At 43.8% G+C, this 27,743-nt stretch overlaps 1 protein-coding gene across 1 annotated transcript in view; it reads right to left on the bottom strand.

Moving 5' to 3' along the window:
* The window catches only part of NATD1 (N-acetyltransferase domain containing 1), a 63,037-nt gene that overhangs the window by 18,111 nt on the left and 17,183 nt on the right, over window positions 1-27,743 (bottom strand). Inside the window, exon 2 of the mRNA XM_021008454.2 lies at window positions 4,583-4,701. Within this exon, the coding sequence (XP_020864113.1) occupies window positions 4,583-4,701 (119 nt within the window). The remainder of the gene's footprint in view (window positions 1-4,582; window positions 4,702-27,743) is intronic.

Raw genomic sequence — 27,743 nt, 5'->3', positions numbered from 1 at the left:
ACAGATATTATTATCCCATTTCGCCTATGAAGAAACTGAGGCCAAAAAGCTAAGTGATTTGCTTGAGTGTCAAAGTCAGGACTTGAACACAGGGTCTTCCTGACTCTGGCCATCATGGCTCTCCAAGGAGCAACTCACCTTGAAGGCTTCAGTAAAAATTCTTTATAAGCTAAAGAAAAGTTGAATCCTCTTCCTTTAGAGAGAGAAGAGCCATCAGGTGTATGTGTCTGTCTCCTCTCATGGCAGGAGTCAAAGGGCTGCACCTGTGATGTCCTCCAGCACAGCTACAGTAATGAAGCAAATCAACCCAGATCCAAGAGGCCCGTTCCCACCAGGAGGAGACAGAAAGAAAGAGGGGACAGTACCAGTAACACCACCAGTCAGTCAGTCAAACATGTATCAAACACCTATTATATGCCCGGCACTACGCTAAGCACACCCCAAGTACATAGTTACTGCTTTTTGGCTGAAAGCACCCCAGTGAGGTGGGTTATCTCCTTTTAAAAAGGAGTCAACATTTCTCTTGCGCTTTAAAGTTTGCATTATCTCATGAGGCTCAATTAAGTGACTTACCCACAGTCACACGATTCAGTTTGTGATCGCGTTAGATTTTGAACCCAGGTCTCATGACTTCAAATCCAGCGTCCTCTCCATGTACACCATGTCTCAGGTGTTTGGTGGAGAACGATGACAAACAGCCCCATGAAGATAAGATTACACACAAGGCCTCTGGTAGTTGCTGGGATGAGGTCAGACTTAGCTCATACATATACTCAGCTGGGCATGCGTCACCCAAGTCAATGCCTGATCCTTCTCACCCCTGCCCACCTGCAATTCAGTCTGATATCTGAAATAGAAAACTCTGACTCCTTATCCCATAAATCAGAGTTGATGCTTCATTCATTTCACTTACATTTAGAGAGAAGATATCCACTCCCCTCCCTAGCCATCTTCTCAACAATATCTCCAACTGCATCGCCACTTCAGAGCACAGACCATGCCCTGAAGGTTTTAAACTTTTCATCTCTGAAACCTCCTCAATGGTGACTGCCTTCTGCAGCCCACTATTTCAAGCAGGCTCCAAATATGCTTCATTTTTCCCTCTGATCCCCAGCTATCTTTGACAATCTCACTGAACACCTTTGTCTTCAAACACCCTTCTTCCTGCCAGGGTCAAATGAATTCTACCATTGTTCCTGTAAGGGATGTGCCAATCTACTCCCCTATGACCCCATGCCCCAACCCTGCCCCTAGTAAATTTCCAAAAGTGACCCTTCCTGGACACCCACTTTCCCATGGGTGTTTTCTCTTCCTATTAGAATGTACATTCCTATGTCTAAAGGGCTATAAAACTGTGCATACCCCTTGACCCAGCTATAGTACTCCTAGGGCTGTATCCCAGAGATTGTAAAAAAGGGAAAAGGACCCACATGTACAAAAATATTCATAGCAGCTCTTTTTGTGGTGGCAAAGAATTGGAAATTGAGAGGATGCCCATCCATTGGGGAATGGCTGAGCAAGTTGTGGTATATGAATGTAATGGAGTACTATTGTGCTGTAAGAAATGATGAGCAGGCAGATTTCAGAAAAACCTGGGAAGACTTACATGAACCAATGATGAGTGGAGTAAGCAGAACCAGGAGAACACTGTACATAGTAACAGTCACACTGTGTGATGACTACCTTTGACAGACTTAGCTCTTCTCAGCAAAGATCTAAGACATCTCTAAAAGTCTCATGATGGAAAATGCGATCCACATCCAAAGAAAGAACTATGGAGTATGAATGCAGATCGAAGCATACTGTTTGCTCTTTTTTTAATTCTCTTCTGTTTTGTTGTTTCTTCTTTCCTGTGGTCCCTTCTATTGGTTCTAATCCTTCCTTACAACATGACTAATGTGAAATATATGTTTAATAGGAATGTATATGTAGAGCCTATATCAGATTGCATGTCATCTTGGGGAGGGAGGTGGGAAGAGGGGGGAGGAAAATTTAAAACTCAAAAGCTCATGGAAGTGATTGTTGATAACTCAAAATAAATTAATGTGAGATAAATAAAAAAATAAAATAAAATGACAAAGGGAAAAAAGAAGTTCCTTGAGACAGGAACCGTTTTTTTTTAATCTGTATCACCAGGATTTTGCAAATGTTTCTTGACTGACTGCTTAGTACAGAGTAAATGTTTAATAAATGCATTTTCATGCATGTATCCATCCCTTCATTCCCTATCTTGGTGTTTTCTTTTGTTTTGGTGAGGGAATTGAGGTTAAGTGACTTGCTCAGGGTCACATAGCTAGTCAGTGTTACATGTCTGAGGCTGGATTTGAACTCAGGTCCTCCTGACTCCAGGGCCGCTGCTCTATCCACTGCGCCACCTAGCAGCCCCTAGTCCCTTCTATCTTGAGAGAGAAAAGGGAGAATGGAAAAATTATGTAAAGAGGAAAAAGATGGGAGGCGGGGCAGGGGAGGAGAAGAGCCACTCAAGAAAGAAAGTTGAATGATTTGCAAATATCTCACCTAAAGGGAGATAAGAAACAGTAGAGAAAGCAGAAGGATCTGGGGAAGAGAAGTCAAATGTTTCATACATTCTTATCCCTTTTTAGCAACTCACAGACAGAAGAGAATACACCTGCCAGGATCTGGTTACCACCACCAACACCACCACCACACCACCACACCATTTCACCTCCCCTAAATATAGTTAGGGCTAACCTCCAAGGTATTCACTCTAAAAGTTATGCCTCTAAGACTGATTTCCCTCTAATTTGTCATGAAGCTTGGGTTTCCAAAGTAGGACCCAAGCTTTGTTTTGGACACAGAGGGCAGCAGGCCAGCTAGTCACTGTGGAAAGTTCTACTTCTCCAATTGGCAGCTCTGTATGTGCCAAATGCTTCTCCAAAATGGAGCAATGATGCCCTCAAGGTGGGCAGGTTGGCTCTATTCTGGATAGGTCAGTTTGGGCCACTGCCTTTATTAACTGGTTTGCTCTTCATGCAAAGGCCTGCTGGCAGAGCTATTTGGCGTCCACAGCTCTGCTGCCTGATTCAGAGGGGACTTTGGGGCGAGGTTCTGGCTTCATTTGCTGTCACCCATAATCTGTCAAAGAAAGCCCATCACCTACGTGAACCCTACGTCCTAATGAGCTGGGCTGACTCAGACTGATTTCCCCAGCTAAATCCTTCAGGGGGCGGCTAGGTGGCACAGCAGATAGAGCACTGGCCCTGGAGTCAGGAGGACCTGAGTTCAAATCCAGCCTCACTAGCTGTGTGACCCTGGTCAAGCCACTTAATCCTGATTGCCTCCAAAATATGAAAATAAAAATAAACCCTTCAGGTCATGACATTTGGTTCCAAGACTAGTTAAGGCGATCCATCCCTCACAACTTCAGGATAGTCCTGGGGACTAGTCACTCTTCCTCTTAGGTGCCTCACAGTACTTCAACACAAGTAGAGCAAATGCCCTGGGTAACATTTGTTGCAAAGATTTTTTAAAAATTAAATTTTATTTTTTTTCTCTTAAGTACTTTTAGGGGTGGGATCTCTCAAGCTTTAGCATCCTAAATTGCTCAACTGCCTATAACACTTCACCTTGGCCAGGGGCTGAGGCCTGAACGGCAACAGACAATCAACCAATAAGCATTTATGAAGCCTCTACTCTGGGCCGGGCACTGTGCTACGTGCTGGGAATACAAAGCAAAAAATAACACTGTCCTTCACCTCTAAAAGCTTACAATTTAACTTCAAACCTTTTTTCCACCTTGACCCTTGCCTATAGGACTTCTCAACCTAGTCTGAAAAGGAAATAGAAGAAACCACATAGAAACTATTATAGTTATTCTAAAACACCCACCTAGCAGTAACATAAAATTACTGCCCACGCTCATCAATTATTTCTGATGGAGGATTTTAAAAGTGGCCATTTCAGTCTGAACATTAACCTTCATGAAATACAAAAGGATGAATTAAAAGAAAAATCACTGTTTTATACCCTAAGAAGATTGATTCTGTTAAAGATATGACAAAAATGTCTCTTCCTTTCTTTTCTGGAAAGGTGGGGGACTAAGGGTGTGGAATAGTGTATATATAGATAGATGGATAGATATACCTCTATGTATATAGACAAACACAATCAGACTCAGTTATGTATTTGGTTGGTTTTGTTGAATTACTTGTCTTCCTCTTTTTTTTTGAAACAAAATATATAATTTTAGTCACTATTTTTAAAAATAGGAATTAAGAGTAGACCTGGGCCAGAAAAAAAAAAGAGAGAAGTAGGTTCTGAATAACAAAGAACACTTGTAAGTGAGGTGTAATCTAGCATGGAAAAAAAAAGTCAGATTACCAAGAGCTCTGGGCTTAGAATAAAAAAAGAAAAATCAGAGTTTGAATCCTTGCTCTGCCACTTGCTAGCCTGGGCAAATTACTTTATCTCTCGGGAGCTCAGTTTCCTCATCTGCAAAACCTCCTGGGATTCTATCGTATCGCCCCCTCTCCTGAGCCACCTCCAAATTCTCCCCTCCAAAAAAAGATGACCTTGCCAATATCACTCCCCAGGGAAGTCTAGAAGGCAGAGCTGGTGGTACCTTAGCTAAGTGTTTGGCTATTCCCCTCCCTCGATAGGCATCAGGGACTTCTGTGTGCTGTAGATCCACAATTCTCTTGCCTACATACTCGTATAGCAGGACAGCCCGGTCGTGACAACCTGGGGAGAGACAGAAAGAGATTGAGATCAGTGGAGAGGGGTCAACTTTTGACAGGGCCCTGGCCCTTCACCTAACCACATGTGACAGCAGAGATTTTAAAATCCAGAGGAGTAAACACATACACACTTATTGCCCTTGGACCACGCTCAGAACTACACAGGGCCAGGGTGGGGGAATTTCTACAGTGTTTCTCCAGCACCCGAAGCATCTGTCTTCATTGCAGAAACAACAAAAGCAGATTTAGAATTAGAACGGAGCTTGGAGATGATCTGTCCGGTCCTCACTTTACAGATGAGGAAACTGAGGGCAAGAGAAGTTAAGTGATTTGTCCAACATCAATCAGGCGTAGTAGTACTGCTAGGATCGGAACCAAGGCACTAATACTCTAAATCCAGCATTCTTTAGGCAATGGGGTTAAGCGACTTGCCCAGGGCCACACAGCTAGTAAGTGTTATGTGTCTGAAGCCACATTCGAACTCAGGTCCTCCTGAATCCAGGGCCAGTGCTCTATCCACGGTGCCACCTAACTGCCCCAAAAGATAAAGCTTCTTTTTTTTTCTTTTAGGCAATTGGGGTTAAGTGACTTGCCCAGGGTCACACAGCTAGTACCGTGTCAATTGTTTGGTCTGAGGCCACATTTGAACTCAGGTTCTGCAGACTTTAGGGTCGGCGCTCTATCCACTGCACCACCTAGCTGCCCCTTAAATCCAGCATTCTTTCCACTGTGCCAGGCTTCGGAACAGTGAGGTTGAACCAGAGAAATTTAAATCAACAAGCATCTGCTATGGATCTGGCACTGGGGATACAAAGACAAAAAACAGAAGAGTCCCTGCCCTCAAGGAGCTTACAGTCTATTGGGATAAAACAACACAGATAATAAAAAAAAAAAAGTAAAGCAAATACAAAGTGCGTTTTTTTTGCTAAGTGTCTGAACCAACCTTCCTTTTCCCCTCCCTCACTTCCTCTTTCCCACATTCTTCCCCCCTCCGTCTCTCTTTCCTTCTTCCCGCCTTCCTTCCTTCTTTCTATAGCATTCCTAAATTTTTAGGACCCTGAATTCTTTAATTCCTTTAATTCTTGGCATTCATGATGGCAAGAGGTTGAGGTCATAATGTCAACAGACAATCACTTGACAAGCATTTATTAAACACCCGCTAAACCAGTTAGACACCTGTGCCATTCCTGGGGCACAATGACACAGTCCCTGCCCCACAAGGAGATTACCTTAGTACCTTTGGGGCTCGGCTAGATTAACTGTAAGTTAGGGCTAGGAGCACCAATAACTTGGGGGGAGTAGTACCCAATCTAAAGCAAGGAAGATGCCTAGAATTGTGGCAATGATGGGGAACAGGTGGAGAAGGGGGGAGAAGAGCCGGGTTTTCATCTTTATTGTAGGCCATCTATTAAACTGCACAGATTCAGCTGGCTCCTTGACAAATCCACAGACTGTCTCCTGGCCCTCAAGCCTGCCTCCCCAGCCCTGGGTGAGCACAAGCGAGTAAGAGGCTGTTTGTGTGAGAAGCACTTCCAAGTTCCCCAGAGAATGGCTCCACAAATACCCAAGGAGGTATTTCCATGATAATTAAACTAAAACAAAACAAAACACTCTGCAAGAAAGTCATTATCTCCCATCACTGGGAAGGCAACAGCTCTCCGCAGGGGGGGCACTGAGCCCTTCCCCTGGGGTGACATCTGGGAGGGTAGGGTGATGCTAAATGGTACACGGAGGGGTGAGCAGAGGGCAATCTTGCTCCTCGAGTGGTTTAATACAGTACATACGATGCAGAGAGATCAGAGAACTCTCTGTGTCTTCTCTGACAAAGCGCCTTTGTGAAGGAGATGGTACATCCCAGGCGGGAGGGATGGTGGGTCACATCTTCAAGTACATGAGAAAAGTAAAAGTGAAGACTGGATTGCGCTGTGTTACGGGGGAAGCATGAAGCAGTGTACAAAGCTCCGGTGGAGAAACAAGCTAAGAGAATGGGGAGTCTCCCCCAAGTCATTCCATCCTTCCCAAAGAGAAGAGCTAAGATGAATGCAGATTTTTTAGGGGGGCAGGGAGAGAAAGACAGGAGGGAGGGAGGCAGTCAGTTAACTGTAAGTATTAAAGGGAGTGTGGTAGCGTAGAAAGAACACTGTGTTTGGGACGGGAGGCCCTCAATTCCAATCCAAGCTCAGTTCCTTAGCTGGCATTTATACAGACTTGCAAAGCTCTCCACAAATTTGATCCTCACAACCACCTCGGGAGGGAGGGGGCTGTTATTATTATTCCCATTTTACAGATGAGGAAACTGAGGCAGACAGTGGTTACACGAGTTTGCCTACAGTCACACAGCTAGCTAATAAGGGTCTGAGGTGGGATTGGAACTCAGGACTGCAGGTCCAGTGCTCTGTGCACTATGCCTCTTAGCTGCTGGTGTGACCTTAGTTAGGCAAGTTGCTTGACCTCTCTGGGTCTCTCTTTCCTCATCTTCAAAATGAAAAGGGTTGGATTAGATGATCTACAAAGCCCCCTTTCCACTCTAACATGTGATGGCACACCATCATAAACATAGGAATTAATCAGTCAACATTCATTATGTGGCTATGTGTGCCAGGAGGCAGCTAGGTGGCTCAGTGGATAGAGTGCTGGGCCTGGCGTCAAGAAGACTTCAGTTCAAATATGACCTCAGATACTCACTAGCTGTGTAACCCTGGGCAAATCACTTAACCTTTGTTTGCCTTAATCCACTGGAGAAGGAAATGGCAAACCATACCAGTATCTTTGCCAAGAACACCACACACAGGGTCACAAAGAGTTGGACATGACTGAACAACAACTCTGTACCCAAGGCACCATGCTAAATGCTGGGGATTGATTAAGAGGCAACAGACAGTGCCTGCCCTCTAGGAGCTTACAATCCAAGGTGGGGAGGGGACACACAATATGTAAACAAATATATACAAAGCAAGCTACATACAGGGTAAATAGGAAATAATTAAGAGAGGGAAGACACTAGACTTTATAGGGTTTGGGGAAGGCTTCCAGTAAAAGACAGGATTTTAGTTGGCACACAAAGGAAGCCAGGGAGGAGGGAGGGAGAAAAAGAGAGGAGGGAGAGAGGAAAAGACAGGAGGGAGAGAGGAAAAGGAAGGAGGGAGGGAGGAAGGAAGTAGAAGGAGGGAGGAAGAGGGAGGAGGAAGGGAGAAAAAGAGAGGAGGGAGAGAGGAAAAGGGAGGAGGGAGGGAGGAAGGAAGAGGGAGGAACATTCTAGGCATGGGGGACAGCTGGAGACAATGCCTGGAGCTGAGAGATGGACTGTCTTGTTCATGGAACTGCCAAAAGGCCAGTGTCACTGAATTAAAGAGCACATATCCAAGGCCCAATGTCAACTTATTCAGCGTGCCTTGGTTTTTCTCCATCTATAACCCAGACCTAACACCACTCCCACCCCAAAACAAAGGTAACAAAATGTTTACTAAAAATTCATATGCCCTCAAATTGTCAAACCTCTTTATACACATTCCCTTTCTGGAACTAAGGGGTCTGAAGGCTAATACAAACTGTATGGCAGCAATCTGCCAGTATCATTGGCTGGTGGCTCATTGTGATGGCTATAGAAGTCAGGCAGCAAAGACTCTGGGAAGAAGATTAGCCAGGACGAAGTCAAGACAAGGACAGCGAGTGGGGAAAGGGCCCCCGAGAGACCCTGCAGATAGAGCAAGCCTGAGATCTGGAGGACCAGAATACTGGCAGAGGGTCAAATGTCCATCGACAAGCATTTTAATGTCTACTATGTGCCAGGTTTGGGGCTGAGGATATACAGACAAAAATGAAGCTGTCTGCCCTCAGAGAGTTCATATTCGGTCTAATGCTTCCCAACAGGACACCAAACAGAAGTGGTGAGTCAGCGGTTAAAAGTGAGCAGGGGAAAACCTGCAATGAAACCACCTCAAAAATCAGGTATACCCTACATTCACCATAGATCAGAGGGTTCTTAACTTTGTGTCATAGACAGTCTGGTGAAGCCTATGGATCTTTTCTCAGAATAATGTTTTGTTTTGTTTTTTAAAAGATTAGGTCTCTTAAAACTCTGCTAGGTTTAAAAGTGAGTCACTGCCCTCATCCCACACTGATTGTCACTAGAGCTTAGACCCGCTCTGTTTCCCACCTGCACCACTTTGACCCTCCTTAGCCAATCTGGTAGCCTCCTACTTCTGGGGGTTCAACAAATTAATGTTGAACTTAGTGGGATGCCCAACTGGTCCAGACCACTGCATCTCAGAACTCCTGAGCTCAAGAGAACCACTGGCCTCAGTCTCCCTTGCATCAGGAATTACAGGCCCATGGCCATGATGCCTAGATGTTTTTAAATGTGTAAGATAAAAACTGGTTACATAGGAAACAAATTATATTGAAGTACAATTACTAAAATAATTTTAAAAAACAAGTACAAACTTTACATATATCATCAATGTCATATTGCTTGACTTCTCAATGGGTGGGGAAAGGGCTGGAGGGAATTTGGAACTGAAAATTTTAAAAAATGAATGTTAAAAGTTTTCTTGATTTGTAATTGTGGGAAAAAATAAAATACTATTTAAAGAAATAAAAAAAACTGCCTCCAAAAAAAAACAATGTTAAAGATTTTTTTGAAATGTAATTGGTAAATATTTAATGAAGTAAATGAAAACATATTTAAAAAACAAACCAAACAAGCAAAAAACCAAGTTCAGACCCCAGGCTACAGACCCTTGGCCATAGGGCCTTCCTTGTGGGTTGCAAAGCAAACCTCATTTTAAGTCAATCCGTATTTATGGGAGATTGGAGGACTGTTTTGCAGGAAGTTTCTTTGTCTTACTTGAGGATTCCTTCAATAGTTAATTCTTTGAATAGATTTCAAATCTTACTCTAAAAAGCCTCACTGTGGTATGGTGCTGACTCTGGCCACCTAAGGGCTCTATAAGCAGAGTGCCTGCCAGGATGGAAAGGTTTCTAATCCAGGCCAGGTGACTGTAGGTCATACCTACCACCTGAGGGCCTGCACAGAGCCGTTCAACTCAGGCTGGGTGCAGAATGATGAATTTTCTCTCCAGTTCAACTTTGAAAACCATTCTACTAAGTCACAGAGAGGTTGTAATCTGTGCTGGTGGAGGGTATACCTACACTGACAAAATCATGGGAGTTCTGAAGGAAATATTTAAAATTTGATTTTATATAGGTATTCCTCTCCCCCATAACTAAAGTCTATGGATTTAAATCCTCTTTTCCTAATCAGAGGATTATAGGATCATGATTTTAGAACTCCAAGGGACCTAAATTAGCACTGAGCTTAATGCCTCTGTTTCACAGATGAGAAAAATTGAGGCCCAGAAAGGCTAAATGGCTTAAGAAAGTCAAGGTCAAACAAAGTCATATTGTTAAATTTTCCATGTCAGCATTTACACCTTGGAAATCAGCAAATACTACAGATATCTAGACTTAAGGAAGCATGGAGAAACGTTAATAGTCAAGGGATCTGGACTGCCAACTTGATTCTGCTTCTTGCTCTTTATGTGACATTGGGCAAATCTCTTATCCCTCCCCTGGGTGTTAGTTTCCTTCTCTGTAAAACAAGAAGGTGGCAGGAGATGACCTCCAAGGTCCCTCCCAGTTCTAAATCTATGACCCTGAAGGTCATGGGGGGGGTAAAGGGCATCTAGTTCATCTGCCCTGCAAAGATAATTAAAGAAACTGGAGATGTTTCACCTGGAGAAGAGAAGATTGAAGGCAAGGGTGGGGAATGACAGGTATTTTCAAGTATAGGAAAGGCTGCCATATTGACATGAAAGGGCAGTGCTGACAGACTCAAGAGCCACTAAGGAGGAAGAATTAACATTTTTTTTTGCTTTTTTTTGGCTAGGCAACTGGGGTTAAGTGACTTGCCCAGGGTCACACAGCTAGTAGGTGTCAAGTGCCTGAGGCTGGATCTGAACTCAGGTACTTCTGACTCCAAGGCCACAACTCTATTCACTGCACCACCTAGCTGCCCCAGAATTAACATTAATTGATCTGGCTATGGGGATCAAGATAGAGGAAAGAGTCACAGAAGAATCCAGGGACACTAGAACCAGAAGGATGGATGGTGGTGACCTGAAGAGAAATAGGGAAGTATGAATGAGGGGAAAGTCTGAGCTGAGTGGGGGGTTGGGAGGTGTAGGTGGACATGGGGAAAAAGAGATGATGAATTCCATTCTGGACATGCTGAAGGGAATATTAGAGATGAAAGCAGTTTGATGGTATTCCTGAGAAGGATTAAGCCTAAATATAAGAAATAATAACAGCTAGAATTTATACAGCACCTACTATAGCATTGGAGGCCTTATTTGAACTTGGGTCTTTGTGACTCCAGGCTACCCACCCTCTATCCACTGAACCACCTAGCTGCTATGTACACTATTATCTACCTACACATATACATACAAACATACAGTTAAGTCTTTCTGAGCTGCCATATTTTCCAGACAGAGTATGTAGGAGGCCCTGAATGCATCCAGGATGTAGCAACCACGCTCCACAGCTGACATAATTTGTTGTCTGCATCCCAAACCGGACTCCCCCAGTATCCTTGGGAGTTAAGACAGGTGATATCCACCCTGTGCCAGGCTGGGAAATTTGCTTGTGCAGCTGGGACCCTGTAGACATGCAGACCACCCTATCTTCACAGTCTAGCAGCTCTGGAGGGAAAAGAATGCAGCTTTTGCCATTGCCTCGCTCCTCCCTTTCAGAAGTGGGGGTCACCTTTACCTACCTTTTCCCTTCCCATGCCATACCTCTTCCTGATATCTCCTCCTTCCTTTGTTTCTGCTGTTATAAATATGCAAACTTCTACAGGGATTGTGAACTCTTTGGGTTCCATATGCACGTTCATTTCTCTTGTAATAAACCTGGTTTTCACATAAGTCATAAGTCTCAAGACACTGTGATTGCCTATTTGACAATATACATGTATGCATATATATGACCTCATTGCCAGCTCTAAGTGTATACACACACACACACACACACACACACACACACATACACCCCCATATATACATATGTATGTACAGATATCTGCTTAGATTCATGGAAACTAGACATATTAACGAGAGAGAAACTCTAAGGAGAAGAAAGGGTCCAGAATCGAGACTTGGGAAACATGTTCAGTTAGTGGGTGGAAGACAGATGATGATCCTAAGAGACTAAGAGGGACTGGTCAGACACGAGACCAGGAGAGAGGTTTAGGCCATGAAAGGTTTGAAGCCCTGGCAGGAGAAAGAATCCAGCAGGGGCTGTATTACAGCATCAAAAGTTGTAGAGAGATTAAGTAAGAAGGAACTGGAAAAAAGGCCACTGGACTTAGCAGTCAAGATACTTTTGGTAACCTGGGTGAGAATAGGTTGGAAGCCTAATTGTAAGGGGTGATGAATTGAGTAGAGAGAGAAGAAAATGTTGGAAGTAACAAGTGTAGCAGACTACTCTAGGGGATGGACTGAAAAAAGGTGAAAAGGCATAGGATGGTAACCTGAGGGGATGGAAGAAGGCAAAGGTTGGGGAAGCCCCAAGATGTACATAATGGGAGATCTGCGTCTTGTGTATAATCCTTTCTCTGTTTTACTACGTTAATGCAAATGCCCATTCTATTTGTTGTTTGCTAGGTTCAGAATAAAATATCAATTCATCTAAAAAAAAATGGGGGAGGACCTTTACATGTCTATAGGAAGCAGGGACGAAATAAAGACATCAGAAGAGAGTGAAGATGGGGAAGAGAGCAGAATGAGCATATGTTAGCTCGCTGATCAGGCCAGCCACACAGTCAAGTCTCTCAAAGAAGGAAGTGAAGCAGTACAAAGGGATTTCAACTTGGCAAGTCCATAAAACTCTGGAGTTTGATGTGAACCAAGGCAAAATATAATTGGGAAATATTTAACAAAATGGATAAAAATACAAGTCAAATAATGTGAAGTTGTAGTTTTTTAAGTCACCATGCAGCCCATGGGGGATCCATCTCTATCTGAGTCTGATACCAGTTGACCACAACAGGTGTGATTGGATCACACACCAAACATAGAGTCAGGAAGATACCAGACGTCAAATCTCACCCTAAATCTTTACTAGCCATGTGAGTCTGGGCAAGTCACTAGACTTCTTGGTATTTGCTTCCACTTGAAGTCAATAAATAACAAGCATTTATTAAGTACTTATAAGGTGCTGGGCATTGTGCTAAGCACTGGGAATATAAATACAAGCTGAAAGGACAGGAGCTTATATTCTAATGGAGGAAGACAACACATAAAAAGGGGAGGTAAAGGAGAAGGTGGGCAGCTAGGTGGAGCAATGGACGGAGCTCTAGGCTTGGAATCAGGAAGACTCATCTTCCTTCCCGAGTTCAAATCTGGCCTTTGACACTAAGAACTCTGGAATTGACTTGTAACATGGGAGACACTGGCTCAGAACTGCCCTAATCCAAGAAGATGCTGATGAGCAAAGCACAATTAAAGTAGACCAGAGAAAAAAAAAGGTGCCATGCACCAATTTAGAAAATCCACTCCAAATGTTCACATGGGCTACTTGTGCCTGACCTGTGGTAGAACATTCCAAGCTCAGATCCATCTGATCAGCCACAGTCAGACACGTTATAACTTGACTAACATAGTGATGTCATTTCGGTCCTCTTAGAGAATAAAGGACTACAACCAGCTCTGTGACCCTGGGCAAGTCACTTACTCTTGTTTGCCTCAGTTTCCTCATCTGTAAAATGAGCTGGAAAAGGAAATGGCAAACCACTCCAACGGTTTGAATCCCCTGAAGTGGTTACGAATTTAAATTCACACTATTTGAATTTTTAATTATATAAAATGTGGTCATTGATTCTAGTCCAATGGAAATATACAGTGTGAATTACAATAATGGGACCATTTCAGAGGATTCATTATTCACAGTAATCAGGATCTAGTTACATTGAAGTTCTAGAGCATCGAGGCAGAAGATACTGAACTTCTGTCAGTGGGAGGAAGAGTAACCTAGAACCTGGAAATTTGACTGGGATAGCTGAATTGGACAGGGTGACATAAATAGATGGAATGAACCTCAGAGCAGGAGATATTGCTGAATAAGGATGGCAAAGGGACAGTCTGGATATGGCAAAGAAGAGCAAGAAGTCGGCTTCTTCTTCCTCTTCATCCTCCAGTCTTAGCTGTGTTGGGTGGAATGAGAAAAGAAACAGTTTTGGAGAAGGTAGCCAAGAGTTCAGGGTCTCCTAGAGGGAGCCAGGTTTCCATAAGTGAAAGATGGAAAGAATGGGAGAAAACGAGGTCTAGCATGAAGGGAAGGTCCAGGGAGCACCATGGAAGGGGTGAGCAGAGAAGTACATGGATTGGGGAGGTGTAAGGATGAAGCGGGTGGGCAGGAAACAACAGGAGAGTGTCGGTGTTTTTGTGGTTCAGCACATGGTGACTAAATTACAGGGATCAGAAGAAGACTCAGGAACTTGCTAGCCACTGGATTAGTGAAGTACTAACTGACTCGGACTCTCAGACTCTAGGGTTCTGTTACAACAGATTTCTGTTATTTAGTCCTTTTTCAGTCATGTCTGACCCTTTGTGACCCCTTCTGGGGTTTTCTTGGCAAAGATGCTGGAGTGGTTTGCCATTTCCTTCTCCAGCTCATTTTACAGATGAGAAAACTGAGGCAAACAGGGTGAAGTGACTTGCCCAGGGTCACACAGCTAGGAAGCGTCTGAGGTCACATTTGAACTTAGGAAGATGAGTCTTCCTGACTCCAGGCCCAGCGCTCTACCCACTGCACCACCCAGCTGTCCCTATGTTATTAAACCCAAATATTAAGGAGGAGAGCAGAGACAGCTAACAGCACTGGGATGCTGCCTTGTAAATGGCAAAGTCCGTCTGCCTCCTGATCGGTGCTGATGCCAGAGGACCTGGTCCTGGACTCTCATCCCTGGGAAATCTCGAGTCTGAGCCCTGGATGGCTCCAGAGGGCTGATTGCTTAGTTCAGCTGGAACAAAGGGGCAGGGTGAGGGAAGGAGCCTTTATTAAGCACTTACAACCTTGAGCCAAGTGCTTTCCAAACTATTATCTCATTTGATCATCAGAACAGCTCTGGGAGACAGGTGCATTATTATCATCCCCATCTCATGACTGAGGAAATTGAGGCTGAGCAAGTAGGCCTCCATTTTCCGTCTGGGAGAAGGGTCTGGGCTAAAGCCCTGGGGCAAGCCACTCAGGGGTGATAAAACACTGACTGAAGAGACAAGAGGCTGGATTTGAGGTCCGCTACCAGGAGTTGGGGCCGCTAGGTGGCGCTATAGTGCACAGAGCGCCAGGCCTGGAGTCAGGAAGACTCATCTTCCTGAGTTCAAGTCTGGCCTCAGACACTTACTAGCTGAGCGACCCTGGGCAAGTCACTTCACCCTATTTGCCTCAGTTTCCTCCTCTGTAAAATGAGCTAGAGAAGGAAATGGCAAACCACTCTAATATCTTTGTCAGGAAAACTCCAAAAGGGGTCAACCAGGAATTGACAACTCAATGATTAGGTGCTACTCCCTAACGTGGAGCAACTCTGAAGCTATATTTTCACAAATAACCAATACTCTCTCCAGAGACCCTGTGTTTTTATACTGGCTTTTCCCTCATATCTGCAATGCACTTTCTCCCATCTTTTGGAATCCCTAGTTCCCTTCAGAATGCAGCTCAAAAGAAACCTCCTTGTAGAAGGCTCTTCCTGTTCCAGTGCCAACCAGCCCCCAGCTGTTTAGTATACTCTTCCCCACTTGAAAATTATCTTGTTTTCATCCGGTACATGTTTATACATGTTGTCTCCTGTCACAGCAGGAGGGCCCTTTGTCTCTGTCTCTCTGGCACGTAGTAATCAACACTGACCCTCGAGTAACACTGCCCTGACCAACCATTTCATCACAACCTTCTTCAGTCACTAGAATAATTTATTTTATTTTTTTAAAAGAGGCAATTGGAGGTAAGTGACTTGCTCAGGGTCACGCAGCTAGTAAGTGAATGAAGTTAAATCTGAACTCAAGTCCTTCTGACTCCAGGACTACCCCCAGTCACCAGAATCAAAAACCCCCCCTGAACAATGGGAAACCTCAATGTCCCATCATTTGGCCAAATGCCCGCTGATAACTCTTCCTATCAAATTCTTGCTGCCTGTTACACCATTTTATCTAACATCTTATTTTTGTGGAACCAATTAATGATGTTAGGTGAGCTATTCATGTTTATGCAATAATAATAAAACCTCAGATTTCTATAATGCTTTAAGGCTTATCAAGCACTTTCTTTTTTTTGGAATAATATATATTTTTCCAATTACATTTAAAAACAAGTTTTAATATTCTCTTTTTAAACACTGAGTCCCAAATTCTCTCCCTCTCTCCTCCCTGAGATGGCAATTTGATATAGGTTATACGTGTGGAGTCATGCAAAACACATTTCTATTGGTCCTGTTATGAAAGAAAATACAGACTGCTCCCCCCTCCCCCAAAAAAAAGGCAGAAAAAAAGTATGCTTTGACCTGCATTCAGACTCCACTGGTTCTGTCTCTGGAGGTGGACAGCATTTTTCATCATAAGTCCTTATAAAGCACTTTCTTTACAACAATCCTGTGAGGTAGGGAATATAATAAGTATTACTGCCGCCACTTTATGAGGAAACTGAGGTGGAGAGAGATAGTGATTTGTCCAGGGTCATGCAGCCAGTAAGTGTTTACAGCTAATCTTTAGTCTAAGAGGCGGACTCTTCCTTAGCTATGCGGTGATGTTCTTTCCTCCTGCCTGCTAACCTCCCTTCCCACCTCTTCACGTCTGAAGCCCAGACCCTTCCCTGGTACCTGGAATGCTTCTCCACCCTCATCCCCACCCCCAACCCTAGCCACGTCAGGAACTCCTATACCTGGATCACTCTCAGGTAGAAATGTCCAGTTGTTAGGGCAGCTAGGTGGCACTGTGGATAGAGCACCGGCCCTGGAGTCAGGAGGACCTGAGTTCAAATTCAGCCTCAGACACATAACACTTACTAGCTATGTGACCCTGGGCAGGTCACTTAACCCCATCGCCTAACCAAAAAAAAAAAAAAAGAAATGTCCAGTTGTCCAGCCAATTAATGTCTCCCTGGCCTGTGATCCCTTCCTATAAAAGACCTTAATGGCTTTAATGGGAAAAATAAATTAGCCAAGACTCCAGAAGCCATGACCCCCAAACTCACTCAGGTGCTCTAAAACATAAATCCAGGAGTCCTAAAACCACTGTGGCCTCTTCTCTTTCTGGTATGGCCTTAATACAACTGTCCCACAGGCCTCCTGGTAACACCTCCGATTTCATCCCTCTCAGATCTCCTTCGGGGGTGTTAGTCTAGGCCCCGGCATGAAGGAAGAAGTCAGTGCTAGTCTAGAATGATGGGCTCGCTGGAGTGCCCGGTGGTCATCTTCTCTAGTCCTTTGTGTCTCCCACTCTCTGGGATGTCTCCATATCACCTTCCCTTTAAATATGCCAAGCAAAAGGATTTAACTGCTTTTGGCATTGACTGGCTCTTTATAATCTTCTCTGAAGCCCCATTTTGTCTCAGCAACAAACTTTGACAATGATGGAGGCAAGAGCTGAACCCAGGCCTTACCTATGTCCAACACCCTTTCTCCTACACCACACAGCCTCTGTCTGTTTGGTGGGTTCTACTTGCCAATTGTAAACTGGTTTGTTTCTGTATCTAAATCTGGATATGGATTGACCATGACACCAGGAGGCTGTTGGGAAAACATGCACTTTGAGTGGTTCTCCTGGTTAAGAAGGATGATTTTCTTTTTCTTTTTCTTTTTCTTTTTTTTTTTTTGGCAAGGCAATTGGGGTTAAGTGACTTGCCCAGAGTCACACAGCTAGTAAGTATCAAGTGTCTGAAGCTGGATTTGAACTCACGTCCTCCTGACTCCAGGCTAGGCATTCTCTCCACTGAGCCACCTAGCTGCCCCAGGAGGATGATTTTCTATCAGGACATCTAGACACAATTTCAAGGAGGAGGCCTTGGAATACCAGGGATACCAGGGCATGAAATTCTCCCCTTTGGTTTGAAACTAGCCAGAGTCTGGCTGAATCCAAACTTCCCAGAACAAATTCCCTTAATAAAAGGATTTGTTCTGTAAAATCTGGATTCAGTCAAATGGCTGTGCCCAAGGACCTAGAAGGTTACATGTGACCTCTAGGCTGTAGGTTCTCCACCCTTGAGCCAGACCATGAAAAAATCAAGCCCAAGACTTCTGCTCACCTAACCCACCTAGGTAAGCATCATGGCACCACCACAGCCTGTAGCATGGCATGGCGGATAGAACACCGGACTTGCGCATCAGAAAGACCTCATTTCAAAACCCACTTTACTAGCTGTGTGACCCTGGGCAAGTCATTAAGCTCTCAGCCTGTTCCTTCATCTGTAAAATAGAGAAAATAACAGTACCCACTCTCACAGCATTGTTGTGAGGATCAAATGAAATACTTCACGATAATGAAATAACATTAAGATTATAGGAGAGTAAAAGAGGGAGGGAACGAGCATTTATTAAGCACCTACTATGTGCTAAGCACTGGGCTATTATTGTCATACACATTATATATTACTCATAATGCTCTCACTCGACTGATTTGATAGGAACCTGGATCCAGGGCTGGAAGAGATGACGGAGGCCAACCCCTGAATGGAGATTGAAGGACACTACTTTCTCTCTTTTTTTGTTTCTTCTTTTTCATGTTTCTTCCCTTTGGTTCTAATTCTTCTTTATACCGTGACTAATGTGGAAATATGTTTAATATGATTGTATATGTATGGCCTATATCAGAGTGCATGCTATCTTGGGGAGGGAGAGAAAATTTAAAACTCAAAATCTTACAAAAGTGGATGTTGAAAATTAAAAACAAATATTTTTAAAAATTAAAGAGGCAAGCTCCCCAAAACTAGACCCTAAATGCTGACTCACAGGCTTTTGTGTTGAAAGGCATCTCTGAGGTAGGTCACCTAGCTCAAACCCTTTCTTGTTGTTCAGTCTTTTTTTTTCCTTCCTGTTGTCCGACTCTTCCTGACCCCACTTGGAGTTTTCTTAGCAAAGATATTGGAGTGGTTTGTGATTTCCTTCTCCAGCTCATTTTACAGGTGAGGAAACTGAGGCAAACAGGGCAAAGTGACTTGCCCAGGGTCACACAGCTATTAAGTGTCTGAGAGCAGATTCGAACTCAGGAAGATGACTCTAGGGCTGGCGCTCTATCCACTGCACCACCTAACTGCTCCAAGCTCAAACCCTACCCAATGTATAATTTCCATCCCACATCTTGGACAAGTAGTCCATCAGTCTCTGCTTGAAAGGCTGGCTCTAGCCACAAGGACTCACATATGGAGACACAGTTGCCCTCACTCTTGGATTCCTCTCATTGTTAGGAAATTCTTCCTTAGGCTGAGCCGAAATCCACTCCTACATCTTGCATGCATGCAAGGTCCTGGTTCTGCCCATCAGGGCCAGGTAGAAGTCTACTCTGTCTTGTATCTAACATAACCATCCTAGGGGCTTCTCTTTGGCAAGAGACATCTCATAACTGCTTCAACCACTCCTCACAGGACATCGTCTCCAGTCTCCTCAGCATGCAGGTTGCCCTCCTAACCTCCTAAGTGAGGACCCTTCCTTTCTGAATGCGTTTCCTGAAATGTGGCCCCAGAACTAAACACAATACTCCAGATTATGGCCTGGGAACATTGGGAATATCAGCTCTCTTATTGTGATCTTGACTCTCTGCACTACCTTTAATGCAGCCTAATATCCCATTGTTTTTTTTTCCCCTAATATCCTATAGTTAAGAGGCACTGGGGGGAGACAAAGCCCAGACGGCAACGTAAAAGCAGGCACCTGCCTGAGCTCTCCCCGAAACCCCTCCAAATAACTTTAAAAAATGACTCAACCAATTCTAGAGCAGCAGAACCCATAAAAAGACAAGAATGAAACAAATTTCCAGCCCCAGACGACTTGGAAGGTCAGCAGGAACGGTCCATAGCACCCAAGTGAGAGTGGAGTGCAGTCCAGCACACGCTGAGCCACCACCATAGACCCAGCACACCGGGAGCAGATCTTGGGAGTGACCGAATCAGCAGCAGCAGCTTCCACAACTCTCAGCCCACAGATGGAACAGGGGTCAAACAACTGGTGAGAAGGAGATTACCAGAGTCTTTTTGCAGGATCATGTGGCTTTGCCCATCCTCAGACCCGGGGCAAACAGGAGCACTAGCACAGCAGAGCTTGTGTCAAGCGGTGCAGGGGGAACCCTCCTCACAGTTCCAGGGTAGCAAAGAGTACTTGTGGTCACTCATAGACCGGGGCACAGACCACGAAAGGAGTAAACAGCTCTCCTTACATGACACCATTGGAAGAACCAAAAACTTACAGGTCCCTAGAGGTATCTCTGAAAATAGCTGCACAAAACCCTTGAAGCTTGGGACAGTACATCCTCCACACTGGAAGCAGAGCCCTAGCTTAACAAAGAGTTAGAAGTCAAGTAACAGGCTGGGAAAAAGAGGCATTGAGGTATGGTAGATGGAGGATGGGGCATGAACCCAGGAAGACCTGTGTTCAAGTCATAATTTTGACTCAAAACTGGCTGAATGATCCTGCACAACTCACTTAACCTCTCTGTTTGCTCATCTGCAAAATGGGGATAATAATAGCACCCACCTCCCCGCATTGTTGTGAGGATCAAATGAAAGAATAATTGTGAAGCACTACATGCGGCAGCTATGTGGCACGGTGCACTGGGCCTGGAATCAGGAAGACTCATCTCCCTGAGTTCAAATCTGGCCTCAGACACTTACTAGCCGTGTGACCCTGGGCCAGTCACTTCACCCCATTTGCCTCAGTTTCCTCATCTGTAAAATGAGCTGGAGAAGGAAATGGAAAACCATTCCAGTATCTCTGCCAAGAAAACTCCAAAATGGGGTCATGAAGAGTTAGACACAACTTAAACAACTCAACAACAACAAAAACTACATAAATATTGTTGACGTTGCATCTGCCTTACTCGATTATAAATTGCTAGAGAGTAGGGACTGTGTCATCTTCCCCTAGCTCCTAGCATGAGCTAATGCTTATGTTTAATGGGCATGCTGAACTAAATAATGAATTAATGGAGACAGGTTTGTCTTTGGCACCCATCTCCTCTTTTCCCTTTCCTGGCATCTTCCTATTTTTGGCTGACCTTTTTAAGCTGAAGTCAAACTGATCCCCACCAGACTTTTAAGATGTGTGACCTGGGGCAGTTCATTTCAATTCTCTGAACATCAAGGTAGGGGAGGACTAGATTAGATGATCCCGAAAGGTCCCTTCCAACTTGGACAGCCTGCGATGGGCGATGACAAGTGATTCTTGGCTAGGGGCCTGCCTACCTGTGGCCTTTCTGGTTCGACTGAGTAGGAAGACACACACTCATTTGCAAGGGCAGACCCCAGTCCAGACTGATATGGGAGCAGTGGGTGGAGACCAAAGAAGTGGAGGAACTCGTCCTTAGAGGAAGGTGTTTGGTAGCTGGGACTGGGCAAGGAAAACATTGCAGCAGTTCAAATTGGGGAGAAAAAGACTGGAGGCTTTTAGTGATAGCAAGCTTAACATGACTCAGGACTATTACATAAAAGCCAAAAAGTTAATGAGAGTACAGGGACATGACTTAAATAACACAGAGAAATGACTAAGACTAGGCCTGTGATTTCATGGGGATAGGGAATTCCCAGGTGAGGACTTGCAGTCCCAGAGAGCTGCCTAGAACACTGAGAGAGGATTAAGTGATTCACCTGGTGTCATATGGTCAGTTCGTATCACAGGTAGGATTTGAACATAGGGCTAACTTACGGTTAGCAAGTATCTATGACAGGATTTGAACCCAGGATTTTATGACTCTAAGTCCAGCACTATCCACTATACCATAATGTCCTCCTGAAGATAAGACTTTCCAACAACTTTCTATCCAAATTGTCCTATTCCCTCACTCACACTAAGTCTACTCTATCCTTCCTGATGACCTTTGAGTCCCCCAACTCATCCCTATTCTCCATCTTTCCCATCTTGTCTTCACTGCCTCCATATCCATCCTTAACCTCCATGATCAAGGCCTCATTGTCCACTAACCACTACCCTAGAATCAATCCCATGACCCTACCAACTTCCTCCATTTCTGCCATTCAAATCCTCATCCCTAAGCACTTCAAAGTCAACACGCCCCATCCTCCATCTACCATACCTCAATGCCTCTTTTTCCCAGCCTATTACTTGACTTCTAACTCTTTGTTAAGGTAGGGTTCTGCTTCCAGAGGAGGATGTACTGTCCCAAGCTTCAAGGGTTTTGTGCAGCTATTTTCAGAGATACTTCTAGGGACCTGTAAGTTTTTCTCCCTAAACCTGTTCTTCCTTTAGACTTCACTATTCTGTTGGTCACATCAACATTCACTAGCTTATTCATATTTGTAAACCTGGGGCCATAGTAAACCTATTCTTCTCCTTCACCTACCATATTCAATCATTCCCACCTTTCAATGTCCGCTGGACCTTCTTCACCCCCAAATACAGTGCTTCATTACCACCCATCTGGACCAGAATGTAACAGGCATTCCACTCATCCATGACTTCACATGAATTAGGATTCAAATTACAGATGGTCACTTGCTTTATCTGGCTCATTTGCCTGAACCCAGTTTGAGACTGGGGCCTTCTAAATCACACTGATGTAGCTACTCAGTTGTGTACTGTAATAGAGGTGCCCTGGGTAAAGACACCATTGAATAAGTAAAACATTTAATCAGGACAAATGATAAAATAGTAAGGAGACAATCATTGCGCGCTCTGTCTCTCTCTCTCTCTCTCTCTCTCACTCTCTCTCTCACACACACACACACACACACACACACACACACACACACACACACACACTCTCATACTCTCTTAAATGAGCACAATCTCATTTTCCCCTTGAGAAAAGCTCCTTCAACACTCACCGTTCCAAAATGGTCACAGTGCTAGGTATATGGATAGGTTGCACAATACAGATAAACCTTGCTGTTCTGTTCAAAAACCGATCCTATCAGTATCCCTCATTCACTTGGTTTTCATCTTTACACAGTTTTCAGTTTGGCTGACCTCAGGTACTTTTCAGGACCGTGATCAGCTCTGATCTGTCTCTCTCTGGTCATAAACTGCTGTCTTCCCCCAACCCCTTCTCTTCTCCTCCCTTCCTACCTCCTATCCCCTTCTCCCACCCCAGCAAAGACCACCATGACCCCTCTGCCTCATCCCTGCTATTATCCTATCATGACACAATGTATGACCCTGGGCAAGTCACTTAACCTCTGTTCATCTCAGTTTCCCTACCTGTAGAATGAGGATAATAGCTCTTACCTCCCAGGGTTGTTGTGAGGATCAAATAAGATAATAATTGTAAAGCACTCAGCACAGTGCCTTGACACATAGCAGGCACTATATAAATGTTAGTTACTATTATTCCCACCTCTACTCTCTCCTAATCCATCTTTCTTACAGAGGCCAGAATAATCTTTGTTATGTGTAGACCTGACCTTTTCATTTCCTCTGTATAAAAATCTCGAGCAGTTCTCTAATACCTCCTGAATAAAGTTCAAACTCATCTTCCCTGGTATTCCAAGCCCTCTGCACACCAGATGTAATGCTACCTTTCCAGTCTTCCTTTAACAGGCAAGGTGGAGTTGCTGAAAGCAGGCTGGACCTGGAAGTCAGAGCGATGGGTTGCAGTCTCAGCCCTTGACACATACTAGTTCTATCACCTTAGGCATCTCTCTGAGCCTCAATTTCCTCATTTGTAAAGTGAGAAGAATTAATTTTTAATTGTATTATTTGATATTTAGTTAATTATTATTTGCAAAAGCTACCTTACAGGGTTGTTCTGAGAAAAAAAATGTTTTGCAAACTTTAAAACACTATATGCTATTATTATTATTATTACTAGCATATCACTATATGTTATACATATGTGCTATTATATACAAAAGAATATATAACATAATTATATATAAATATATAATGTGAAATTATAAAATACATTATATAGCTATATTATAGCATGTAGCTATATCACGATATGCTACTATTATTGCTGTTGTTATTTTTATACCCCAACAAATATGGACAACATACCACCCTCCTCTGTTTGTTCATTCACAAGCTCTCAGGTTTCTGCCTTTGTTCACCCTACTCCTTATTTTGGGAATGCTCACCTCCCTACCCACACACCTCTATTCATTTTTTTTTTTAAATTTTTAGGCAATTGGGGTTAAGTGACTTGCCCAGGGTCACACAGCTATTAAGTGTCAAGTGTTTGGTCTGAGGCCAGATTTGACTTCAGGGCCAGTGCTCTATCCATTGCACCACCTAGCTGCCCTCCTCCATTCATTCTTTAAACCCCATCTTAAATGCCACCTCTTTCAGGAAGCCTTCCCTGATTCCCCTCAGTTGGCAACAATCTTTAACCTAAGATTTCATTCTGTTTTCTGCTGCCTAATGCATCATTGTCAAGTATGTGACAGCTCTCTCTTATCCTTCTACTCAAGTGTAAACTCCTAGAAGATAGATAACATGTCTTATCTAAGCTTTATACTTCATCTTGGCTCTAGCACACACTAGGAGCTTAATAAATGCTTTTTGTTAAGATGTACAAAAGATAACTTAACTTCTGTTTGATTACAACTGAATGCCTCAGAAATTAGTGACGCAGCTGTGCCCCATTGGTCTACTACAAAATTTGGGTTACCTGACTTGCATTTGGGCCCTCACTGCTGCACAGAAATCTGGGTATTCTTCCCTGACTGGCTATCATACTCCTCAAAGCGTCCGTCTCCAGTCTTCTCTTCTGTCCTCAAGCCTCACCTGTCACCTCTCTGTCCTCTCCTCTCAGCAGACAGGCCCCAACCCTGGCTTGATTTCAAATGCTGAAGCCAGCTATTGTGAGCTCTCTCCTCTCCCACTCCACACCTCAATTCCTTCTAAATCTCTGCCCCTCCTGTCCCCTCCTTCTTTGATCCATTCTCTGAAGAGGAGGTAAGATCAGCCCTTCTACCTATTCAAACCAGCCCTTCCCACTGCTTCTAGGATTGGGTTCCATATAGAACACCCCCCTCCCCAATCTTTAATCTCTCTTTTTTTATATCAGCCCCTACCCCGTTGCCTAATATTTGTGGTTGTAGCTGTTCAGTCATTTTCAGTTGTGTCTGACTCTTCATGACCCCGCTTGGGGTTTTCTTGGCAAAGATACTAGAGTGGTTTGCCATTTCCTTCTCCAGCTTATTTTGCAAGTGAGGAAACTGAGGCAAACAGGGTGAAGTGATTTGCCCAGGGTCACACCAATAGTAAGTGTGTGAGGCTGGATTTGAACTCAAGTCTTCCCGACTGCAGACCTGGCAATCTATCTATTTCACCATTGCCTAACATGCCCATCCCTTACAATACCTCCACTTGATTCTGATGTTCCAGCAGGCTATCATCCTATGTCCCTCTTCCCCTTCACCGCCATGGTTCCTACAAAGAGCTGCGTACCTTTCTTGTCTCTGCTCATTTTTCAACACCTTTCAGCGGTTACCCAACTACCAGGCTACTGCAAATGTTCTCCCCTAGGATACCAAAGATCTCATAAATGCTAAATAAAGTGACTTTTTTCCCCCTCATTCCTCACCCTCATCCACCTCGGCAAATTCTGCTGCTGCTCACTCTTACCTCTTAGACACTTATTCCTTTCAACGGGTAATGCAGAACAATTGGAAGCATGCTGGACTTGAAATCAGGAGAGCCCTGGGTTCACATCCCAACTCTGACATTTAACTGGCTGTGTCACCTTGGGCACCTCTCTCAGGCTCAGTTTCCTCACCTGTAAAGTGAGGATGATAACATTTGCTCGACTACACATATTGATTGGAATAATTTAGTTTTTCTTTTTTTTTCTTCTGTTGGAGTAGGTTAGAGAGAGAGGGATATAGTTAGAGGGTAACGAAAAAAGAAAGAAAGAAAAGAGGGTCACTGAAAAAAGGCACAGAAAAGAAAGACAGCCAAAAAGAATCATAAACAATTAAGCTTTCAAATCTACATGTTGAATTCATTATACATCCAAAGAGAAAAGCAAGCTGTACCTAAGAGACTCATAGATTCATTTGACATTTCCTTTCCAATCTACTGTGTCATGCCTGTAGTAAGTTCAGAATAAAATAAACTTAAAAGAACAAGTTTGGACACTGTTCATTAATCAGTTAGGATTCCAGACTGGGGGGCAGAAAGTAGAAGTTTCATTTCATCCCACTTCCCCCATGCACCCCAACTCACTAATTCTCTTTGATGTATTTTCTTTGTCTCTCTGGTCCTCAGTCTTCCCCATCTGCAAAATGGGCTAACTTCAACCCATGACATTCAGGCACACTAGATGAGAAACTGAGTTCCTTGGAGGAAAGGTAGAGAAGAAATCCAAGATGTCTGACTGTGTCACTGGCTGACAAGGGTCTCTTTCAGAATCAATGTGGGGCATACGTCACCACCTACCCAGACAGGGTAACCTCCTCACAGCCAGCACCGCCCAAGGTTAAGGCAGAGAGTGAGACAGGCTGGCAGTCAGCAAGGGTCTCCTTATCTCTTTCATCAGCCAATTCCTGTACTAAGAGATGACTAATCTCTTAGGGAAAGGTTTGGAAAAACACAAGAGAGGAGAGGAGGAAGATCTAGGCTGGGTTTTTCCTTGGATGATCATAGCTGTTCAAGAGCTTGCGGTAAAGGAAGACAGTATGAGGTTTGTGGAAGGGAGCTGATAAATCACGAAAATTTTCTACAGAAAATGCTGGAGAGTTAGACAACCAACACTGTTAAGCTATTTGCTGCTGGTGTTTTTAAAGCTAAACTCTACAAGAAATATTCTTATCTCCCATTCTCCACTCCCCACCTCCCCTTACTCCCAACTCAGCCGCCACAGATCTTACTTTTTTTTTTTAAGGCAGTTGGGGTTAAGTGACTTGCCCAGGGTCACACAGCTAGTAAGTGTCAAGTGTTTGGTCTGAGGCTGGATTTGAACTCAGGTCCTCCTGACTTCAGAGCCAGTACTCTATCCACTGTGCCACCTAGCTGCCCCCAGAGATCTTACTTGACTTATGCTCATTCATCTCAAAGGGCTGAGCCACCCTTTGCCTCTACCACAGCTAATGCAGGGAAGATATTGCTATGAGTAGATTAACTGCCTATATTTCACATATTTTCCCAGAAAGATGCTAGAGGAAGGATTCTTAACCTGGGGTCTGTGAAACTTTTTTTTTCTTTTTTTCTTTTTTTTTGGGGGGGGTCCATGAACTTTTTTTCTTTTTTCTTTTTTTTTGGGGGGGTCCATGAACTTTTTTAAGAAATATTTTGATATGATTTCATGTGTATAGTTAATATCAGATCTCTTGCCTTCTCAAGGAGGAAGAAGACAGGGAGACAATTTGGAACTCAAAATTTTAACAAATGACTGTAAACATTTTTTACTTGTAACCGGGAGATATTTAATGAAATAAAACTAATTTTAAAAACATAAAAGAAATATTTTGATAGCTCTATTTTGATATAATTGGTTTCCTGTGCATTTTAAAATGTTATTCTGAGGGATCCGTGGGCTTCCCTATTCAAACTAAAGTGATCCATGGTACAAAGAAGGTTAGGAACCTTTGTCTGTCCAAGAGGAGCTTATCTCTCTGAGAAAATGTTAGGGTCAGGAATGATGTTTTTGTTTTTTAATCTGACAGACTGCACCCGGCACTGGGGTATTTTCATTCATAAATTCAACTTCCTGCTAATTCAGTTCTTATAAACAACTTGACTCTTTTCCCAGGTGATCCGGAATGGCTGTGGTTCAATGGCACTGAATGAAAAGGAAAGAAATAATACTACCACCAACAGGATGGCTTTAGAGAGTGTGTTCCTTCCCCCCCCCCAAGTATTTCTGCACATGTGAACTCTTTTACTTCCCC

The sequence above is a fragment of the Phascolarctos cinereus genome, unplaced genomic scaffold, assembly GCF_003287225.1.
Source record: "Phascolarctos cinereus isolate Bilbo 61053 unplaced genomic scaffold, phaCin_HiC Scaffold_4;HRSCAF=312, whole genome shotgun sequence".
NCBI classification, from domain to species: Eukaryota; Metazoa; Chordata; class Mammalia; order Diprotodontia; family Phascolarctidae; genus Phascolarctos; species Phascolarctos cinereus.
The sequence above is the reverse complement of the archived record's forward strand: the minus strand, read 5'-3'. Positions and strand labels throughout refer to the sequence as shown.